Genomic DNA, 21,142 nt, shown 5'->3' on the forward strand with positions numbered 1-21,142 from the left:
GTCTTTCTCTCAGTCTTTCTTGTTGCCGGTGTGTGAAGCGGCAGCCATGCGCAAGGTGCTGAAGGTGTATGAGCAGTGGATTAAACAGAAGGAAAAACCCTTGTTCATGCAAGAGCCTGATAAGCCGTCTGCCTTAGAGGAAGGCATTGTCATATCTGTTGAGCGGCAGGAAGGTTCTGCTGGGACGGAAAAGGGAAAAGAACGTGAAGAGGTAAGAGTTAGTTTCATTCTTGCACTCTGGGAGCCACAGACCTGACTTTCATGGAGTCAGTATTTGGAAGAAGGATCTCCAGCTGGTAACATCATGATCATCTGACCAGAGAAGACTTCTATAATGTGCCCTCACCTTGCTCTAATCTTGCAGGTCCATTCTATAAACTGTGCTGCCAATAATTCTGTCCAAACATCGTCCCTCGGCTGTTATTGATAGCTGGGGATTAGATGGTGGATCTGTGAGCACCTAAAATGAGGGAATCCTTGAGGCAGCAGATGAAAGTAACAGTGATTTCTGCCGCACAATATTGATTTAGGGGTACTATCTTTCCTTGGGGAGAGTGCCTTAATTGGCATGAGGAGACATAGGCCATACATGCTCCTCTGGATTTCTGGGAAGAAAGGGATGCAAATGAGCTCTTAACAAGCTCTGCCTCTAATGCCTCCAGATTGCAGCTATCCTATAAGTCAATGTTCAACCCTTTTAAATAAGCCAGCACCTCATCTGCAGACACAGATTAAGACACCTCATGTTGATTAAGGCGCGCTCCCCAAAGAGGAGATAGTACCTCCCCCCTATCCTGACGTAGTCTTTTCACCCAGTTAAGCCAGTACTCTCTCTGCTCTGATGAGGGGCAATCACCCCGAAACAGCTGTCTGCAGATGAGATGCTGGCTTATTTAATATCCAAGTCATGTCTCAAGGCCTGTTTAAAAGGTTGAATATGGACTTATAGGATAGCTGCCTTACATCTGGTGGCATCAGAGGCAGGGCTTGTTAAGGGCTCATTTGCATCCTTTTCTTCGCACAATATTGAGGGATTCATGTAGACAGCACTTTAAGGGCTTGTTCACATCTGTGTCAGAGGCTCCGTTTGGGGCCTCTGTGGCACATTCTGTCAGAAACAGCAGAGAGGAGTCCTGCATGCCAGACTTTTTTCTCCGCCAATAAAGTGGACTCCAGAACAGAAACCAAATGGACCCTATTATAGTCAGTGGGATCTATTTTACTCTGTTCAGGCCAGTTATGTGCCGAATCCAGCACTTCACTTATTTTCTTTGTTTTGCTACTATAATGGAGCAAAACGGAAATGAACTGAATGTGTCATCAGGAAATTACCTTTTGTTTAACACGTTAAGAACCCAGGACGAGAATGCTCGTCCTAAAAGGCCAGTACTTAGTGCCCCAGGACGAGCATTCTCGTCCTGCGGTGCCGCAATAAGCGGCAGAGATCCGGCTGTTACTGACAGCCGGATCCCTGCTGCATCCACCAGCATCGGTGATAACGCTGTTGCCGTTGGATTAACCCCTCATATGCCACAGTCAGCGCTGACCGAGGCATATGGGAGGTTTGCGCTCCCTCACCTCATCTATCGGGTCCCCGAGCTGCTGTGGCAGGGAATCGATGGCTTGGGGCCCGGCATGTACGGAGACCTAAGAGGCAACTAGGCAACTGTTAGCGTCTTACAGTGTAATACACTAACAGTTCAATACAGCACAATACAGATGTATTGTGCTGCATTGAAACAGGGATCAGACCCTGTAATGTTGAAGTCCCAGAGTGGGGCAAATAATAAAGTAAAAAAAATAAAGTTTTAAATTTTTTTTTTTTACGTTTCAAGTAAAAAATAAATAAATGCGTCCTTTTCCCAAAATAAAGTAAAAAAATGTTTGTAAACAATAGGGAAAAAAAGAAAAGTAGACATATTAGGTATCGCCGCATCCATATCGACCAGTTCTATAAAAATATCACATGACCTAACCCCTCAGATGAACACCGTCAAAAAAATAAAATATAAACTGTGCTTAAAAAGCCATTTCTCGCCCAGTTTCCTTGGGGGACACAGAAGACCTTGGGTATAGCTCATCTCCATAGGAGGCGTGACACTAAGTGAAGACTGTTAAGCCCCTCCTCCACAGCTATACCCTCAGCCTGGAGAGAGAGACTGCCAGTTTTTGCTTAGTGTCCAAGGAGGCAAGACACTCCCTGCTCTGCAGGGCTGGTTTCTCCTTGTTTAAATTTTAGATTTTTACTTTTTTCTTTTCTTTTTGTTCCAGATCATCAGGGACAACAGAGACGCACTAGACCTCTCTGTTTCTCCCGGGGTTGAGCTGCGCCAGTGCCGGTCACCCGCACGGCTGCCTCCCCCACAGAAGGCAAGGTGGATCAGGGCAGCCTAGCTCCCCTACATCCCGCCAGCGCAAGGGTCGCCCGCACGCCAAGTCCCCCTTCCAGCGTCCTGCCACTACGGTGCCAGTAGCTGAAGGGGCGACCCTGCTGGAACGGACCGAGGGTGAAGACGTCTATGGTGAGAGATTGGCTGCTCCAGCCCAACGTCCCCGTCCCCCCCGGTCTCCTGCGTGCCTGACCCTATACTGGGCCTATGGACCCTTCTGTCCCTGCTAGACCTAGGCTGGCCCCTGGGCTGCCGCAGGGCGACATTCTGCTCCCTCTCTCCTGGCCTCCATAGGTCATTGGCACCCTTCTCCCTACAAGAAGAATGCCTGGGGAGCTGCAGTGGTCCGCAACTAGCTGCCCCTGACGGAGGGGTTATGCAGGCATCCCACCCTCACAGGCACCCGGTCTCAGGGTCCCCCTCCCTCTTACCGGCTACTGCTTCAGGGCCAGAGCCTTGCTGCTCCTGACCCTCCTCTGCCCTCACGGGCACCGGCCCAAGGGCAAGGTGGTTGTGGCTGTTGGCCACATGGTGCGCTGTTATAAGCCAGGGCCCGCTCCATGGGTAAAATGGCTGCCGAGCGCAGGGTCCTCGCTTCTGGGCAGCGGGGTGGGCACCCGCGGCCTGCAATATGAGCGCTATGCTTCAACAGCCCCAGGCCGACCGTCGGAACATTCCGGTCGGCCGGGCACCGCAGGCTTTACGGCCGCGATCCCGGCGCTCTATCCGGGTCCCCGGCTCTTCCGGCCCGCGGGGTGGGCACCCGCGGCCGGCATGTGCATGCGCCGCTTCGTTCCCCGGCCGGTACTTGAATACTGTGCGGCCCCGGTCAGCCGGGCGCCGCTAATAATTTAGGCCCCGGCTTCACGGCCTACAATTACTAGGCCGCAAGATTCCGGCCTCTGTTGGAGGGGGCTGGAACTTCTCCAGGCGGGAATTCTTCCCGCCGGGAGGTTCCCCCGCCCCCAGGGGATCGCAGCGCCGCCCTCCAGGCCGGATCCCTGTTAACCCTTTGGGTACAGGCCGGCTTCAGATGGCCTGTATGGGTGCCCCCAGGGGATCGCATCGCCGCGGTACAGGCCGGCTTCAGATGGGCCTGTATGGCTGCCCCCAGGAGATCGCAGCGCCGCCCTCCTGGCCGGATCCCTGTTTAACCCTTTGGGTACAGGCCGGCTTCAGATGGGCCTGTATGGAACCCCCCAGTGCTCCTGTAGGTGGCTCCCCTTTCTGTTATATATATATATATATATATATATATATATATATATATATATATATATATAAAAAAAAAAAATTTTTTATATATATAACTTGTGGGCTGCGCAGGACGCTGCAGCCTCATGTCAGTACATGCCCCCCTTCCCTAGGCGGCATGTCGCACTCCCCGGCTGCGGCGCTGCCAGGGTCATTTTACCCTCCTAGCCCTCTCTCACGATACGGCGCTGGTCAAGTGCATGCGGCCTTTTCTGTAGGCAGCATTCGTCACCCTCTTCAGTTATGGTACTGCCATGTGCGGGACCCCCCTTCTGGGCGGGATACTGTACTCTCCCTGGCTACGGTTTGGCCTTGTGCATGATCCCCCGTTCATTGGCGGACTACTGCAGTTTCACCGGATACGGTGCTGGCCATGTGCACGACCTCCTTCCATAGGCGGAACGCTACACTCTCACTAGATTCGTTGCGATCTGTGCATGACCCCCTTTTTTTTCTTTTTTTTTTTTTTTTTTCTTAGGCGGCATACTGCACTCTCACCAGATACGGTGCTGGCCATGTGCACGATCCCTTTCCATTGGTGGAACGCTGCACTCTCACTGGATTCGTTGCCGATCATGTGCGTGACCCCCTTCCATAGGCGGAATGCTGCACTCTCTGATTTCGCTGACGCCCATAGGCATGACTCCCTTCCGTGGACGGCATTTGGCACTCTCACTGGATTCACTGCCAGCCATGTGCATGACCACTTTCCATAGGTGGTATGATGCACTCTCATTGGATTTTCCCTGTGGCGGCATACATACACTCCCTCGGTCGGTGATGTTCTCTCGCCGGTACGTTGTTGGCCATGTGCATGAACCCCATACATGGCGGGGTGCTTGCACTCTCACTGGATCCGCTGCCGGCCATATGCATGACCCCTCTTCCATGGGCGGTGTACGCACTCTCACTGGATTCGCTGCCGGCCATGGGCATGCCTCCTTCAGGTGACATGCACACATTCTCACCGACTGATCGCACTCTCCCTGGATGCGATGCTGACCGTGTGCATGACCCCCCCCCTCTTTTCTGGGCGGCATACTACACTCTCACCGGATACGTTGCTGGCCTTGAGCATGGCCCTCTAACATGGGTGGAACGCTTGCGCTCCCATTGGATACCGTGCTGGCCTTTTGCGTGACCACCCCTCATTCCATGGGCGGAATTTTGCACGCTCACGAGATCCAAGGCTGTCCTTGTATGTGCCGTATTGGACTTGCACATGTTCCCCTTCATTGGGAGTAGTTACACTCTCACGAAGTTTCGGTGTTGGGTGAGTTGTTGCACACTCACTTAATGCTAGGATAGCCCTGTGCATGTCCCCCTTTCACTAGGTGGACCTCCTGCATTCCTGCTGGATACTGTGTGGCTATGTGCATGGCGCCCTTCGGGGCGAAGTATGGTATGCCCTACTTCTCTGACGTAGGTACGGCCTTGGGCATTCCCCCCTTTTTTTGGGGCGGGCTTTTGCACCCTTGCCGACTGCAATTTGCCAGGTACATTTCCCCCCTTTCGGGGCGGTCAGTTTTGCGTTCCATCGCATACCATACTAGTCTTGTGCATAACTCCTTTTCAGTTTGCAGTTTGCACTTCCGTAGATACTGTGGCACTCTGGCTGGCCTTCGCTGAGTGATATTTTGGCAGTGAGTGGACGTTTTTGTGCGTTGTTTGGGCCGTGTATACCTTCTCGTCCCGTAGATGGGTTGGCCTTCTCATTGCTTACGGGGCTACTCGTACGTATCCCTCCTTTCCTCCTGCGACATATTTTTTTCTCTTGGGAGACGGTGTTTGCAGCAAGCCTTGCACTATTCTCTAAAGAGATCATTCTGTCCACCTGTGTAAGCCTAAGGTGTTGTCCAACAAACAATAAATGAATGCCTTATATATAAGTAGACGGCCTCTACCTGCTCGCTACTGCTCAGAGCTGGGCGGTGCTCATTCATTTTGTTGGCCCTTCCGCCGGGGAGTGTTCGTGGTTCCTAGACACGTACCCATTCGTCTTCCCGCAGCATTGTTTCCCTGCGCTAGTGGTCACATGGTCGAGAGTGCTGTCTGCAGCGCCCTTCGCATTCTATGTTGGCTCTGGCGGGACTACGGTCCCCTCGCCTACTACTATTTCCTTCTACCAGGTTCGGGCCGCTCTTCTTGGGAAAGGTCACCCAACTTCTCTTGGGTGCTCGCTTACCCAGGTCCGGAGGACATCCACCTTGAGTTCTTCAGGATATTCGCCTTCTGCGAAGCGGTGAACCGGGCGTCTCAGTGTAGCAGGGTTCTGCTTTTGAGCTGTCCTATGGCTTCTCTATGCCCACTCCTCCTTTCTTTTGGAGGGTGTTATCCCGGCCTCTGTCTCGACTGCCTTTTCTCGCCGGTTCTGTTTGGCTCCCACTCAGTACGGATCTCTCCGATGTGGCTTCTGTTCCGGCCACGCTTCAGAGGATGTTCCTTCTCTGCCCTCCCCTCTGGGAAGAGCATGGTTGTTCAGGTGGATGGTTCTGGTGTCTTGTCCACACTGACTGTACTAGCTGTGTACCTATCTAACGGGTCTACCGCGTTCTGTCCTCCCGCTGGGTGCAGATTGCGTTTTTTCCATTCTAGGCAATGTTTCTGCTATGGATTTACCTTCTCGGTAACCTGGGAGGACTACCATTTAGTCCGTCTTCCTGTGGTGGCTACATCGGCTTGGGCTTTAGCCTGTCTTGTCCTGGCATCGGGCGGTTGCTGGGCGGACCCTTCGGTTCCTGTCCGTCTGCTCCCCCACTCCGGGTGGATACGGGACAACATTGTTCGGGGCCGACGGGACCCGTTCTACCGACCGTTCTGCCCGTGTTACTGATCATTGGGTTTTCGCCCGCTTGCCCAGGCGACTCTAGTGAGCTCGCTAGTGTTCGCTTCTAGCCGAGTTTTCGTCCAGGATCTGTGGTAGGACTTAGGACTTTACCTGGGGTTCTGTGGGAAGCTGGGCGTTCCCCCACTCTGCCTTTCTCTCTCCATGGTTCTGTCTTTCTCCAGCCCGGCCTGGACCTGGGGCTGGGACTCCGTTGCTTGAGGTATCAAGTGTCGTTCCTGTCCTTCCTCTTTCAGCGTTCCCCGACCCTCTGGGCCCGTCAGGAACTTCTTCCATGGAGCGGCTCTTGGGTTCCTTGGTACTGCCCTCCGTTACCGTCCTGGGAACCACATACTGGGCTCTTGGCGCTCCAATTTTTCCTTGGAGCCGTTACAGAAGTCCTCTCTACTCCTTCTGTCCTGTACGGTTGGGTTTCTGTAGCCATCGTGTCTCTGACTGGTGCCTGAGTGGCGGCCCTTCTTGTTCCGAGCCTTCTGTCTTCCCCCAGGACAGGGCTGTTCTCCATTCCGTCTCTTCCTTCCTTCGGAAGGTGGTGTTTGTCCTTCATTTCATTGAGGCAGTCGTCCTCCCCTTCCCACCCCCGGGAACGGACACTTCACCGATTTGGACGTTGTTTGGGCCTTGCAGTTTTTTTACTTGGAGATCTCCGACTCTTGTCGACGTTCGGTCTCTTGTGTTCCCAGGAGGTCCGCGCAGGGGTTGAGGGCCTCCAGGGTGGCTTTCCTCCGCTTTCTCAGTGTGGCTCTTGCTGTGGTTGTCGCACCAAGGGCAGGGTTCTGCTTTTGGTGTCACCATTCATTTTGCCAGAGCTGTCGGTTTTTCCTGGGCCGGAGGCATTAGGCTTCGGCCATGCATTTGTAAGGTGGTCACTGGTCTTCCTTGCACACCTTACCGAGTTCTACAGGGTGCATACTCGGCCTTCGGCGTATGCTGCCTTGGGCCGCCTGGTCTGCAGGCGGCGGTTTTTTGTTGCCTTCGGGTGCTTCGCCTTGGTGCTGTGGTCCCTCCCCCTTTGGACTGCTTTTGAACGTCCCAAGGTCTTCTGTGTCCCCCAAGGAAACTGGGCGAGAAAACGAGATTTTTGTATAACTTACCAGTAAAATCTCTTTCTCGCTCTTTCCTTGGGGGACACAGCACCCACCCATTCTTTGTTCTTCTCTGACTGTTTCCGAGTTTGTTTTACCCTTTGGGTAGTTGGCTTGTTGGTTCCACTTTTTGGACTTTGCCTTTTCTCACTACTTGGACACGCAACTGGCAGTCTCTCTCTCCAGGCTGAGGGTATAGCTGTGGAGGAGGGGCTTAACAGTCTTCACTTAGTGTCACGCCTCCTAGGGAGATGAGCTATACCCAAGGTCTTCTGTGTCCCCCAAGGAAAGAGCGAGAAAGAGATTTTACTGGTAAGTTATACAAAAATCTCGTTTTTTTTGTCACCTTACATCACTAAAAGTGTAATACCAAGCGATCAAAAAGTCATATGCACCCTAAAATAGTGCCAATCAAACCGTCATCTTGTACTGAAAAAAATTAGCCCCTACATAAGACAGTTACCCAAAATTTAAAAAAACTTGGGCTTTCAGAATATGGAGACACTAAAAAAAATCTTTTTTTTTAATTCAAAAATGCTTTATTATGTAAAACTAAAACAAACAAACAAAAAATGTACTGTAGTCCTATTTGGTATTGTTGCATCTGTAACAACCTGCTCTATAAAAATACCACATGATCTTACCTGTTAGATCAGTGGTTCTCAACCTTTCTAAAGCCGTGACCCCTTAATACAGTTCCTCATGTTGTGGTGACCCCCAACCATTACAATTTTTTCCTTGCTACGCCATAACTAATTTTGCTACTGTTATGAATTGTAATGTAAATATCTGATATGCAGGATGTATTTTTATTGCTACAAATTGAACATAATTAAAGCAGAGTAATTAATCACAAAGACATCCACAGATCTCCCCCCTAAACAGTGCCATCCACAGATCTCCCCCCTAAACAGTGGCATCCACAGATCTCCCCCCTAAACAGTGCCATCCACAGATCCCCCCTAAACAGTGCCATCCACAGATCCCCCCTCCCCTAAACAGTGCCATGATGGCTCTGTTTAGGGGAGGGGGGGATCTGTGGATGGCACTGTTTAGGGGAGGATCTGTGGATGGCACTGTTTAGGGGGGGATCTGTGGATGGCACTGTTTAGGGGGGGATCTGTGGATGGCACTGTTTAGGGGGGGATCTGTGGATGGCACTGTTTAGGGGGGGATCTGTGGATGGCACTGTTTAGGGGGGGATCTGTGGATGGCACTGTTTAGGGGGGGATCTGTGGATGGCACTGTTTAGGGGGGAGATCTGTGGATGGCACTGTAGGCGGATCTGTGGATGGCACTGTTTAGGGGGGAGATCTGTGGATGGCAATGTTTAGGGGAGGGGGGATCTGTGGATGGCACTGTAGGCGGATCTGTGGATGGCACTGCCATCCACAGATCCCCCTACAGTGCCATCCACAGATCTCCCTCCCCGCCGCTCACAGCAGTATATTTATAAACTAATCAGTAACTACTTTAACTTTAATCATTGCTCATTGCTGATCTCTTTACTTGGATTATAATTTATTTGGATATGGGATATCTTACTTTGTCTTAGCTCCGGTAACAGCAGGCAGTGCGGGGGGTGGGGGGCGCTCACTCACTGACGTCACGCGCCTGCTCCTCCCACTAGGCGGCGCAGGCGCGTGACGTCAGTGAGTGAGCGCCCCCCCCCTGCCCTGCCTGCTGTTACCGGAGCTAAGACAAAGTAAGATATCCCATATCCAAATAAATTATAATCCAAGTTAAGAGCTCAGCAATGAGCAATGATTAAAGTTAAAGTAGTTACTGATTAGTTTATAAATATACTGCTGTGAGCGGCGTGGCCCTGTATATTCTAACCCCCAGGCAAGCGTCCCTGTCACCATGGGAACGCCTGGGGGTTAGAATATACCATCGTATTTGAGTTTTTACGATCTCACTGAGCTCTTAAAACTCAGATCCGATGGTATATTCTAACCCCTAGGCAAGCGTCCCCGTCACCATGGGAACGCCTGGGGGTTAGAATATACCATCGGATCTTCTGAGTTACTCAGCCGCAAAACAAGCACCGGCTCTGCTTGGCCCCGGGCCAGCTCGGGGTCCCAACCAGCTCGGGGCCCCAAGCAATTGCTTGTTTTGCCTGTCTGTTAGCGACGGGCCTGGACCCACAATAGGAAGCCTCAGGCGACCCCCCGGAAAGGGCCAATCGACCCCCAAAGGGGTCGTGACCCGTAGGTTGAGAACCGCTGTGTTAGAGGAACACTGTAAATAAAAAAATATAAAAACTGTGGCAAAGCAGCTATTTTTTGTTACCTTGCCTCACAAAAAGTGTAATATAGAGCAATCAAAAATCATGTGTACCCTAAAATAGTATCAACAAAACTGCCACCTTATCCCGTAGTTTCCAAAATGTGGTCATTTTTTTTGAGTTTCTACTCTAGGGGTGCATCAGGGGGGCTTCAAATGGGACATGGCAGCTTAAAATTATTCCAGTGAAATCTGCCTTCCAAAAACCATATGGTGTTCCTTTCTTTCTGCGCCCTGCCGTGTGCCCGGACAGCAGTTTACGACCACATATGGGGTGTTTCTGTAAACTACAGAATCAGGGTAATAAATATTGAGTTTTGTTTGGCTGTTAACCCTTGCTTTGTTAGCAGAAAAAAATTTAAATGGAGAATCTGCCAAAAAAGTGAAGTTCTGAAATCTCATCTACATTTTTCATTAATTCTTGTGGAACACCTAAAGGGTTAACAAAGTTTTTAAAATAAGTTTTAAATACCTTGAGGGTGTAGTTTCTAAAATGGGGTCATTTTTGGGTGGTTTCCATTATGTAAGCCTCACAAAGTGACTTCAGACCTGAACTGGTCCTTTTAAAAAGTGGGTTTTGGAAATTTTCTGAAAAGTTTCAAGATTTGCTTCTAAACTTCTAAGCCTTGTAACGTCCCCAAAAAATAAAATGGTATTCACAAAATGATCCAAACATGAAGTAGACATATGGGGAATGTAAAGTAATAACTATTTTTGGAGGTATTACTATGTATTGTAGAAGTAGAGAAATTGAAACTTTGAAATTTGCTACTTTTTCTAAATTGTTGGTAAATTTTGGTATTTTTTTATATATAAAAATTAAATTTTTTGACTCGATTTTACCACTATCATAAAGTACAATATGTGACGAGAAAACAATCTCGGAATGGCCTGGAAAAGTAAAAGCGTTTTAAAGTTATCACCACATTAAGTGACACTGGTCAGATTTGCAAAAAATGGCCTGGTCCTTAATGGGAACCTGTCATCAACTTTGTGTTACCCATTCTAAGGGCAGAATAAAGTAGAGACAGATGAGTAGATTTCAGCGGTCTGTCATTTAAAAGTTAATAGTAAGTGGTTGCCGAGAACCATCATCACAATCATTGCAGACTGAGCCTGGAGAAGAGTCCCGGCCACCTGAGAAGAGTCCTGGTTATTCATGAAGTCCTGCTCTCCTGACCACCTGCTGATGACTGACCGTCTTCTACCTAGTTTTCTCCCATTCTCTCTAGGAGAGAACTGACAATCATCAGCAGACGGGGAGAGAGCAGGAGATATGAATAACCAGGACTCTTCTCAGGTAGATCTGACTCTTTTCAAGGCCTGGGCTGCAATGATTATGATGCTGGTTCTCGGCAATCACTTACTATTAGCTCATGAGTGACACATTGGTGACATCAGCATTTCTGTCACTACTTTATGTGCCCTCAGTGAGATCAGAATAAAGTTGATGACAGGTTCCCTTTAAGGTGAAAAATGGCAAGGTCCTTATGTTAAATCAAGTTTTTATGTTTAATACAATGTTTAATTTTTTTTATTTTACTTTTAATCTATATATAATCTCACTATAGATTTACACTTCCTGTTCTGTAGAGTTCACTTCTCAGTAGTCATCTCATTATCATCACAGACAGGGTTACAATGACAAGTAAACACCTATATATAGATAATACAGGATCCTCCATTCACAAGAGGTGATGGTCACAGCTCTCCTCCTCCTTCCTGCACAAGTGACCTCTGCACAGGACAGAGAGTGTATCAGAACACTTTCCTATAGAAGTCGTGGGTGTCGTTTCCAGACTACAGATTCCTATGGTCCATTTACAGCAGTACAGCATATCTCAAAATTCTATTAACCGCTCAAGCATAATGGACGCCCTCATAATCATGTACAGACAACAGAATAAATATACAATAGTAAAATAACAGAATAGAACAAAAGAATATCAGTATCTAGTTTTAATACAGAACAAAAGTGGAATGAAAGGTCCGTCATGTTGAATGTTGGCAGAGGTGTCTCCTAGAAGCCTGGGGGGCACAGAGTAATAGTTGCTGGCCTAATGAGTGTCAGCTGTGTGGCCAAGTTAAGTTGCAGTAATAATGTATACAGCATAGGGTGGACTACGAATAACCAATGTGTTCTTTCCCTTGTATAGGATGCACTGACAGTTCCTCCAGGCAATGTCCGCCCTGCCAGCTGGTCCCAGTGCCCCCAGGACTCCAGTAGCCCGCTCTCAGAAGCGGACCTCTTTGACAGGAATGTGAAGGCTGGTGCTCAGGCCGTGTATCAGGTATCCCTATGCAGCGCTTGATTCTGTGTCCTTCACGGATGAAGCAATCATCAATTCTGTTTACGTTTTTGGTTCTATTTTATCTGTAGGTTTTTATCGTAAATGCTGCAAATATAATTTTGCTTGAACCGGCAAATGACAACAAGACCATGTTAAATGAACATACGGACATGTGCAAGAGAGTCCTGAACATCTACCGTTACATGGTGGTTCAAGTCTCCATGGATAAGAAGACCTGGTAATAAGGGCAACTGAGAATGACTGCTGCTGGTTATGCAGTATATAGAGTGCCTATTGTCCCCCCATATCCATAGGAAAAGGGGAGAAGTACCTCTGGGACCATCACTCATCACAAGAATTCAACAGAAGTCACGCGGGTGTGCTGCTGCTCCATTCAGCTTTCTGGGAGATAGCGAGTGGCACACAGTCCCATAGAGGGAAATGGAGCGGCCGCACACCTGCGTGACCACCAGTTTGTTTGCTCTGTAGACTCTGGTACCTCATTCTTATTATTGGTGGTGGTCCCAGCAGTCGGACCCCCACAGATCAGATACATATCTCCTAACTTGTGGATAGGGGATATGTTTTATGATGGGACAACCCCTTTAAGGAATTTTGACACTAGAGAGTTGTATAGCCTATTACTCGGGTATGCCATAACTTATTCTTCCCTCAATGGGAATCCGGAATGCCAGAACACAGCTCCTTACACTGTCACTTAAATAGGATCATCAGCTGCAGTGCCCATGAACGGCCACTACACAATGTAAGGCGCTATAGTGTCAGTTCAGTACACTGTTTACCTATGGAACCTGCAGCTGCCAATGACAACTTGATAGGGGGTGCTGGGTGTCAGACCCCCACCAGTCTCATACTGATACATATTTACGTACATATTAGTGTTCGGCAGACACTTTAATATGCGTGGGGAGCTTCCAACTCTCCCCAGCAGATGTCGAGGGAGATGAAGATCAGGCAAAATTAAGAATTTCTCCTCCTTTTATACTGGCGGAGATACGAACGTCCAGAACCGTCTGGCATCCGCTTTCTCCGCTCTCCCCAGAGAATACACATTGGCCAACAGCTATTTTTGCATCCCCACCTGTAAAAACCCTTGAAGAGATTTGTAATTCTTCAGACTCTTGGTTGATCAGGGCGAGCCCAGTCCTGGTTGGTCAGAAAACAATCAAAGTTTTTACAGAATAACCTTGTGAAATTGAATTTAGCAGTCTCAAAGGGGTTTTCTGGACTGTAATTAAAAATTATATATTTTTTTAGGTTCAGAAAAAACATAATTGATACATAACTGATCCCCTTTTATGTCCATCACTTTTTTTTGTTCCTTTACGCTCATGTTAAGATACCATTTTGTCGTGTCCAGGATGCAGTTGCTGCTGGTTATGCTCAGGGTTACAGAGTCTGTCCTGAAGATCCCACAACAGGTTCTACAGCAATATCAAGGCAGGAAGAATCAGATTTTGGCTGGCCGGTTGGCGGGACCCTTGTTTCAGGTAACTGTTGGTGGGACACAGCGTTGATGTTACTCTTGTTCGACTTGTTAAATGATGTAAGGAGTGCCAGACTCTCCTTGTTGGGCAGAAGACGTGGTCAGTGGCTTCTCAGTTGAACTGATGATCAGGCACATGAAGGGCAGGTTCTGATCTAATTTCCAGTATTGGCTCTATTAACCCCTTAACACATAATTCCGTATATGTGCGACCTTATGAGTGGGGGATTGTATGGAGCGGGCTCAGCGCAGCAGCCCCGCTCCATACGCAGTGGGTGGCAGCTGTATAATGCAGCAGAAACCTGGCCACAATGACAGGGATCAGCAATGATGCCGAAACTGGTTATTAAACCCCTCAGGTGCCGCGTTCAATAGCGAGCAAGGCCTCTGTGAGATTAGGCGAGGAATGCGGCGCTCTCTGCCTTCCGATCAGAGCCCTGTCAGTGAAATTGCAGTGCTTCGATCGATTACGATGGCAGCCGAGCGTCTGCTGAGGCTTCCCAGGCCTGCCATGGTAAGCTTATGCTAAGCTGAGCACGAGGCATCAGAATCCCATTCATCATAATAGATCTCTATTATGGTGCATGGGACAAGAGATCAAAAGATATCCCAGGTTGTAGCTCCCTAAGGGGTTGTTACACAAGTAGTTTAAAAAATATATATATATATATATATATATATATATATATATATATATATATATGGAGAGCGAGAAAAAATCACCCCCCTTTCCCAATTTTATACTTAAAAATATATAAACAACTTCACTTAATTGTTACTAAAAAAAAACATTCACCATTTTTTTCGTCACGTTGTCCCCTGAAAAATTTGGAATAACCGTGATCAAAAAGTTGTGCATACCCCAAAAATGGTACCAATAAAATTTAAGTTCATCCCGTGAAAAATAAGCCCTCATACAGCTGGGTAGATGGATATAAAATGGCAATGCAGAATAAAATTAGATTTTTTTTCAAAGGTTATATTTTTAAAAGTAATAAAACTAAATAAAAGCTACAACTATTCCTGTTCCTTTAGTGTTGTATAAGATTTCTTTTATTTTAACCAATTTTCTTTCTTTTGTCTCAGACACTGATTGTGGCCTGGATTAAGTCCAGCCTTCATGTTAGCGTCTCCCGAGAACTGTGGGACGATTTATTGGCAGTTATGTCATCGCTGACGTACTGGGAGGAGCAGGCCACAGAGTGGGCTCACACCATGGAAACGTTAACCAAAGTGCTGGCCAAAAACGTCTACCATCTTGACTTGAACGAGTTGCCATTAGACAAGCTAAGCGAGCAAAAGCAGAAGAAGCACAAGGGCAAAGGTTAAAGAATGCGTCTCAAAAGCTCACACTTTACTGATGTGCCGAATTACACTCCTTGTCTGCAATCCATGTGTAAAAGTAACCGTTAGAGTGGATCTATCCTCAGACTATGCTGGTCTTTGTCAGGTCAGCATAGTGTGGGGGACGGGTCCACTCTCCTGTTAATCAAAAAAAGCACACAAATATTCTGTTGTTTGGTTAAAAAGAGTGATCAAAGAATACACCTGACACATAGGTATGCAGTACACAGCAGCCTGCTGTCAGTCACTGCTAAAAGGGGAGGTGGAGCGCCCTTTCAATACACTGGACTCCTAACTTAGGCTACTTTCACACTTTCGGCAGTGTGACCCGGCGGCCAGTTCCATCGTCGGAACTGCCCGCCGGATCTGCCGATCTGTATGTGACTGAAAGCATTTGTGAGACACATCCGGATGCGGATCCGTCTCACAAATGCATCGCAAGAACGGATCTGTCTCTCCGCTTGTCATGCGGACAGACGGATCCGTCTTGTATCTTTTTTCACATTTTTACCGGTCTGCGCAGGCCGGAAGGACGGGTCCTGCATTCCGGTATTTTGAATGCCGGATTCGGCACTAATAAAATATGGGGGAAAATGCCGGATACGGCATTCCGTCAAGTCTTCAGTTTTTCCCGCCGGAGATAAAACCGTAGCTTGTTACGGTTTTCTCTTTTGCCTGATCAGTCAAAATGACTGAACTGAAGACATCCTGATGCATCCTGAACAGATTACTCTCCATTCAGAATGCATGGGGATATGTCTGATTAGTTATTTTCCGGTATAGAGCCCCTGTGACGGAACTCAGCGCCGGAAAAGAAAAACGCTAGTGTGAAAGTACCCTTATGTGTCTCGTGTATTTTTATATATATTTTTATAGGTAGTTATATTTAAGTGGTGACCTATCCTCAGGATAGGCCATCACTACCTGATTGACAGTGGTTTGACACCGTGCACCCCCTCTGATCAGCTGTTCTGTGTAGCTCCGTCACTGGAAGTCGGCACCTGAGCTACAAAGCACAATCAGCGTTGTAGCGAACAGCACTGCTGTCATTGAAATCAGTGTGAGCAGCGTTGCAGTGACAAGCGCTGCCCACTACAATGGTGACAGTGCTCTGTAGCTCCATTGTGCCGAGGTCTAGCGCCAGAGCTACACAGAACAGCAGATCGCTGGGTGTTGAACCCCTGCTTATCTGCTAGTGATGGCCTATCCAGAAGATCACTTTAAAAGAGGCTGGACAACCCCTTTAATTTTTTACTCCGCTTAGAGAAAAAAAGAACAGTATGCATACTGGCCTTGCAAAGACCTCTAATATATTGTAATTGTACATTACCGATCCCATTGTAACCTATTCAAACAAGATTGGAGAAGAGAGGGGCAGGAGAAAAAAAAACAAGACAGAGCATGTCCTTTTTCTTTGATAAAATTTGCCAAACAGCACAATGTTTTTTTTTTTGCCGTTTTGGCTAATAGAGGAGTGGGCCTGTGACTATGATGTTACTATGATGCCATTACATAGGTATATCTCCTTTAAGTTGTGGTTGGTCAGACAATGAAGGGGCCTCCAGTGCATGGAATAATGCAAATGGCATCATGTAGTGACATTCTCTTCTCAGACTTTGTTGTCGTTGCCTTTTATGTAGGAGGCGGCCATGAATTTCAGAAAGGTGCAGTGGATAAGTCGTTCTCACGAGGGTGGAGCAGAGAGCAGCCCGGCCAGGCTCCGATGCGCCAACGCAGTGCCACTACCACCGGATCTCCTGGCACTGAGAAAGCCAGAAGTATTGTGCGGCAGAAGACTATTGGTACGTGAATATTATAACATCTGCCATGATTTCATTGCTCATATCAGTCCATGATTTCACGGATTGCAGGATTCACTGCTGGTGCTTTTTAATTTGATGAGAAGGTTATAGAATTTATATCAGCAGAAGGTGTTGGTTAGAATCATCCTGTATGCAGAACCCATCCCTATTGTGTGCAATCCCCATCATTCCAGTGTGCTGAGCTGCCTGTTATTTCATCATTAAATTATATAAAAAATACATGACTTAACTACTGATCATAGGATCGGTCATCAATATGAGATCTGCGGGGGTCTGATTCCTGGCATCACTGCCAGTCAGCTACTTTTAACAAGGTTACTACAGCGCTGCTCTCATGGTGAGGGTCCAAACCCAAAAACTGATGACCTCTCCTAAAGTTGTCAGTGTTATAGTCTCTGAGAACCCCCTTTAATTGTGATGAATAACCAGTGCAGTAGTAGAACTATAAAACTGAAAAATCTAGTTCTTGTTCTTGTAGCGTATTGAGCTTTCATTGCAATCCCATGTTTCCCAAATGTCAGAGGTTGCTGTGGCACATTTGCAGACAATTTCCGATCATATCATGCATGGTCTCCAAGAGAGCTATTAAATGTGGTTATAAAAAGTTATCCCCTATCCACAGGATAGGGTGATAACTATTAGATTGATAGAGATCCACCACTGGGACCCACACTGTAAGGCCCCTTGCAGACTAGCGTTCCTCCCGCAGTGAGTCCGCAATGCAGCTCCCGGCAGGACCTCCCAGCGCAGCCCACCGATCATGCATATTTAGGCTAGTGCATATTTAGACTAGCGATGTTTATTTCCTTTTTATTATTCTGTGTGTGATTTGTCTGTGTTATCTTATATTTATTCACTTAGCCTGCGTAAGATTATTCATTCTCAAATCTTTGGAATTCACGTTAGGCCCCTTGCAGACGAGCGTTACTCCCGCACCGAGTCCACATCGCAGCACCCGGCCTGACCTCCCAGCGCTGCTGGGATTCACATAGCATTATTTTGATTTATGATGCTATGTAACCCTTACAGTTCTGGAATGTATTGGATAACACTTGCATGATGCTGTTACATAGCATCATAAATCAATATAATGCTATGTGAATCCCAGCAGCGCTGGGAGGTCAGGCCGGGTGCTGCAATGCAGACTCGCTGCGGGAGTAACGCTCGTCTGCAAGGGGCCTAACGGGAATTCAAAAGATTTGAGAATGAATAATCTTACGCAGGCTAAGTGAATAAATATAAGATAACACAGACAAATCACACACAGAATAATAAAAAGTAAATAAACATCGCTAGCCTAAATATGCACTAGCCTAAATATGCATGATCGGTGGGGATCCCTGTGGTTGCACCCCCATTGATAAAATGGTTATCCCCTATCATGTGAATAGGGATAAAGTCTTGTAACCAGAATAACCCTTTAAAGTGGTTGTCTCATGATGACAGTAAAGCCAGCCAAAGATCAGCTGATCTTGGACAGTCTGGCCTATGACTTGACAGTTAGCTATTTTCTCAGGGGGAAGCCAATATGGCTGCAGCAGGGGAAATGTAGTATTAGGCCTCTTGCACACAACGGTGTCCATATTGGGGTCCGCAAACCACTGATCTGCAAAATACAGCAACCTCCCACGCGCACTCTGCATTTATCTCACTCCTATCATTAGAAATAATTATTCTTCTCTGCAGTATGAACAAGAATAGGACATCTTTTATAATTTGCATAAATAATTTGGACATATGAATACAGACAGCACACAGATGACATCTGTGTGTTGTCCGTTTTTTTTTTTGTCAACCCATAGAAATGAGTGCGTCCATGTGCAGTCTGCAGACCCATAGAAATGAGTGGGTCCATGTGCAGTCTGCAGACCCATAGAAATGAGTGCGTCCATGTGCAGTCTGCAGACCCATAGAAATGAGTGCGTCCATGTGCAGTCTGCAGACCCATAGAAATGAGTGCGTCCATGTGCAGTCTGAAGACCCATAGAAATGAGTGGGTCCATGGGCAGTCTGCAGACCCATAGAAATGAGTGGGTCCATGTGCAGTCTGCAGACCCATAGAAATGAGTGCGTCCATGTGCAGTCTGCAGACCCATAGAAATGAGTGGGTCCATGTGCAGTCTGCAGACCCATAGAAATGAGTGGGTCCATGGGCAGTCTGCAGACCCATAGAAATGAGTGCGTCCATGTGCAGTCTGCAGACCCATAGAAATGAGTGGGTCCATGTGCAGTCTGCAGACCCATAGAAATGAGTGCGTCCATGTGCAGTCTGCAGACCCATAGAAATGAGTGCGTCCATGTGCAGTCTGCAGACCCATAGAAATGAGTGGGTCCATGTGCAGTCTGCAGACCCATAGAAATGAGTGGGTCCATGTGCAGTCTGCAGACCCATAGAAATGAGTGGGTCCATGTGCAGTCTGCAGACCCATAGAAATGAGTGGGTCCATGTGCAGTCTGCAGACCCATAGAAATGAGTGGGTCCATGTGCAGTCTGCAGACCCATAGAAATGAGTGCGTCCATGTGCAGTCTGCAGACCCATAGAAATGAGTGGGTCCATGTGCAGTCTGCAGACCCATAGAAATGAGTGGGTCCATGGGCAGTCTGCAGACCCATAGAAATGAGTGCGTCCATGTGCAGTCTGCAGACCCATAGAAATGAGTGGGTCCATGTGCAGTCTGCAGACCCATAGAAATGAGTGGGTCCATGTGCAGTCTGAAGACCCATAGAAATGAGTGGGTCCATGGGCAGTCTGCAGACCCATAGAAATGAGTGGGTCCATGGGCAGTCTGCAGACCCATAGAAATGAGTGCGTCCATGTGCAGTCTGCAGACCCATAGAAATGAGTGCGTCCATGTGCAGTCTGCAGACCCATAGAAATGAGTGGGTCCATGTGCAGTCTGCAGACCCATAGAAATGAGTGGGTCCATGGGCAGTCTGCAGACCCATAGAAATGAGTGGGTCCATGTGCAGTCTGCAGACCCATAGAAATGAGTGGGTCCATGTGCAGTCTGCAGACCCATAGAAATGAGTGGGTCCATGGGCAGTCTGCAGACCCATAGAAATGAGTGGGTCCATGGGCAGTCTGCAGACCCATAGAAATGAGTGCGTCCATGTGCAGTCTGCAGACCCATAGAAATGAGTGGGTCCATGTGCAGTCTGCAGACCCATAGAAATGAGTGCGTCCATGTGCAGTCTGCAGACCTATAGAAATGAGTGGGTCCATGTGCAGTCTGAAGACCCATAGAAATGAGTGCGTCCATGTGCAGTCTGCAGACCCATAGAAATGAGTGGGTCCATGTGCAGTCTGCAGACCCATAGAAATGAGTGGGTCCATGTGCAGTCTGAAGACCCATAGAAATGAGTGGGTCCATGTGCAGTCTGCAGACCCATAGAAATGAGTGGGTCCATGTGCAGTCTGAAGACCCATAGAAATGAGTGCGTCCATGTGCAGTCTGCAGACCCATAGAAATGAGTGGGTCCATGTGCAGTCTGCAGACCCATAGAAATGAGTGGGTCCATGTGCAGTCTGCAGACCTATAGAAATGAGTGGGTCCATGTGCAGTCTTCCAAAAAAATGTGGATTGGACATGGACACAGATAACTTCACAGCATAATCAGTTCAGAAAGGTTTACTTAGTTAATGAGCCAGCACCCTTTCCCAAGTCATACTCACAGGAGTCTGTAAATCTGAGTTTTGGGGTGCCCTTTTTTGGGGTTTCTTACTTTTCTTTGCAGAATTACCATGGCGGAGAGATGCTGGGCTCCTCTGGGTATGACATGGAAGGTGGACCCTTTCTCCAGTCCAGGAGAGCATTCAGAACCTGTATATCTCCATTTGCTGTCCATGTGTCCTGCATTATGTGATTTCTTTTCCTGTCTGTGGTGTATTTTTCTGTTGTAGCCTTCTCTCTGTCTTGTTCTCGTCTCCCATGTCCATGCTCCACCATAGAAGCACACAATGTTGTAGAGTTCTCCACCTGCATAATTTCACTTTCTGCCTGCTTCTTGTGGTTTTGCTGCACTCTCATCAGTCCCTTCTCTTTCCTCTCCGGTCCCTCTTCTCCCCCCGATCTCTCCTGTCTTTCTGTCTTCTTTTTTTTAAAGCCATGAGGAGCCGATCCATTGGGGACAGTGCCCTGCCATCAGCCTCTATCCGCAGCGCTAAAAGTGCACCTGTCCTGATCCATCCTTCCAAACCCCTTCTGCCTGATATTGTTCTCACCCTGCTTTCCGATGAGCTGTCAGGTAGTGGCACCTCTGTCTGCACTCCTTCCCACTGTCTGCAGCCCCCTGTAACCACACAGAAAAGAGGAGAG

General features: G+C 47.9%; 1 protein-coding gene across 1 annotated transcript in view; it reads left to right on the top strand.

Moving 5' to 3' along the window:
• The window catches only part of RALGAPA1 (Ral GTPase activating protein catalytic subunit alpha 1), a 188,629-nt gene that overhangs the window by 52,158 nt on the left and 115,329 nt on the right, over positions 1–21,142 (top strand). Inside the window, 6 exon segments of the mRNA XM_040412867.1 lie at positions 14–211; positions 12,017–12,151; positions 12,241–12,389; positions 13,533–13,662; positions 14,745–14,982; positions 16,643–16,804. Of these exon segments, the coding sequence (XP_040268801.1) occupies positions 14–211; positions 12,017–12,151; positions 12,241–12,389; positions 13,533–13,662; positions 14,745–14,982; positions 16,643–16,804 (1,012 nt within the window).

The sequence above is a fragment of the Bufo bufo genome, chromosome 11 (assembly GCF_905171765.1).
Source record: "Bufo bufo chromosome 11, aBufBuf1.1, whole genome shotgun sequence".
Lineage (NCBI taxonomy): Eukaryota > Metazoa > Chordata > Amphibia > Anura > Bufonidae > Bufo > Bufo bufo.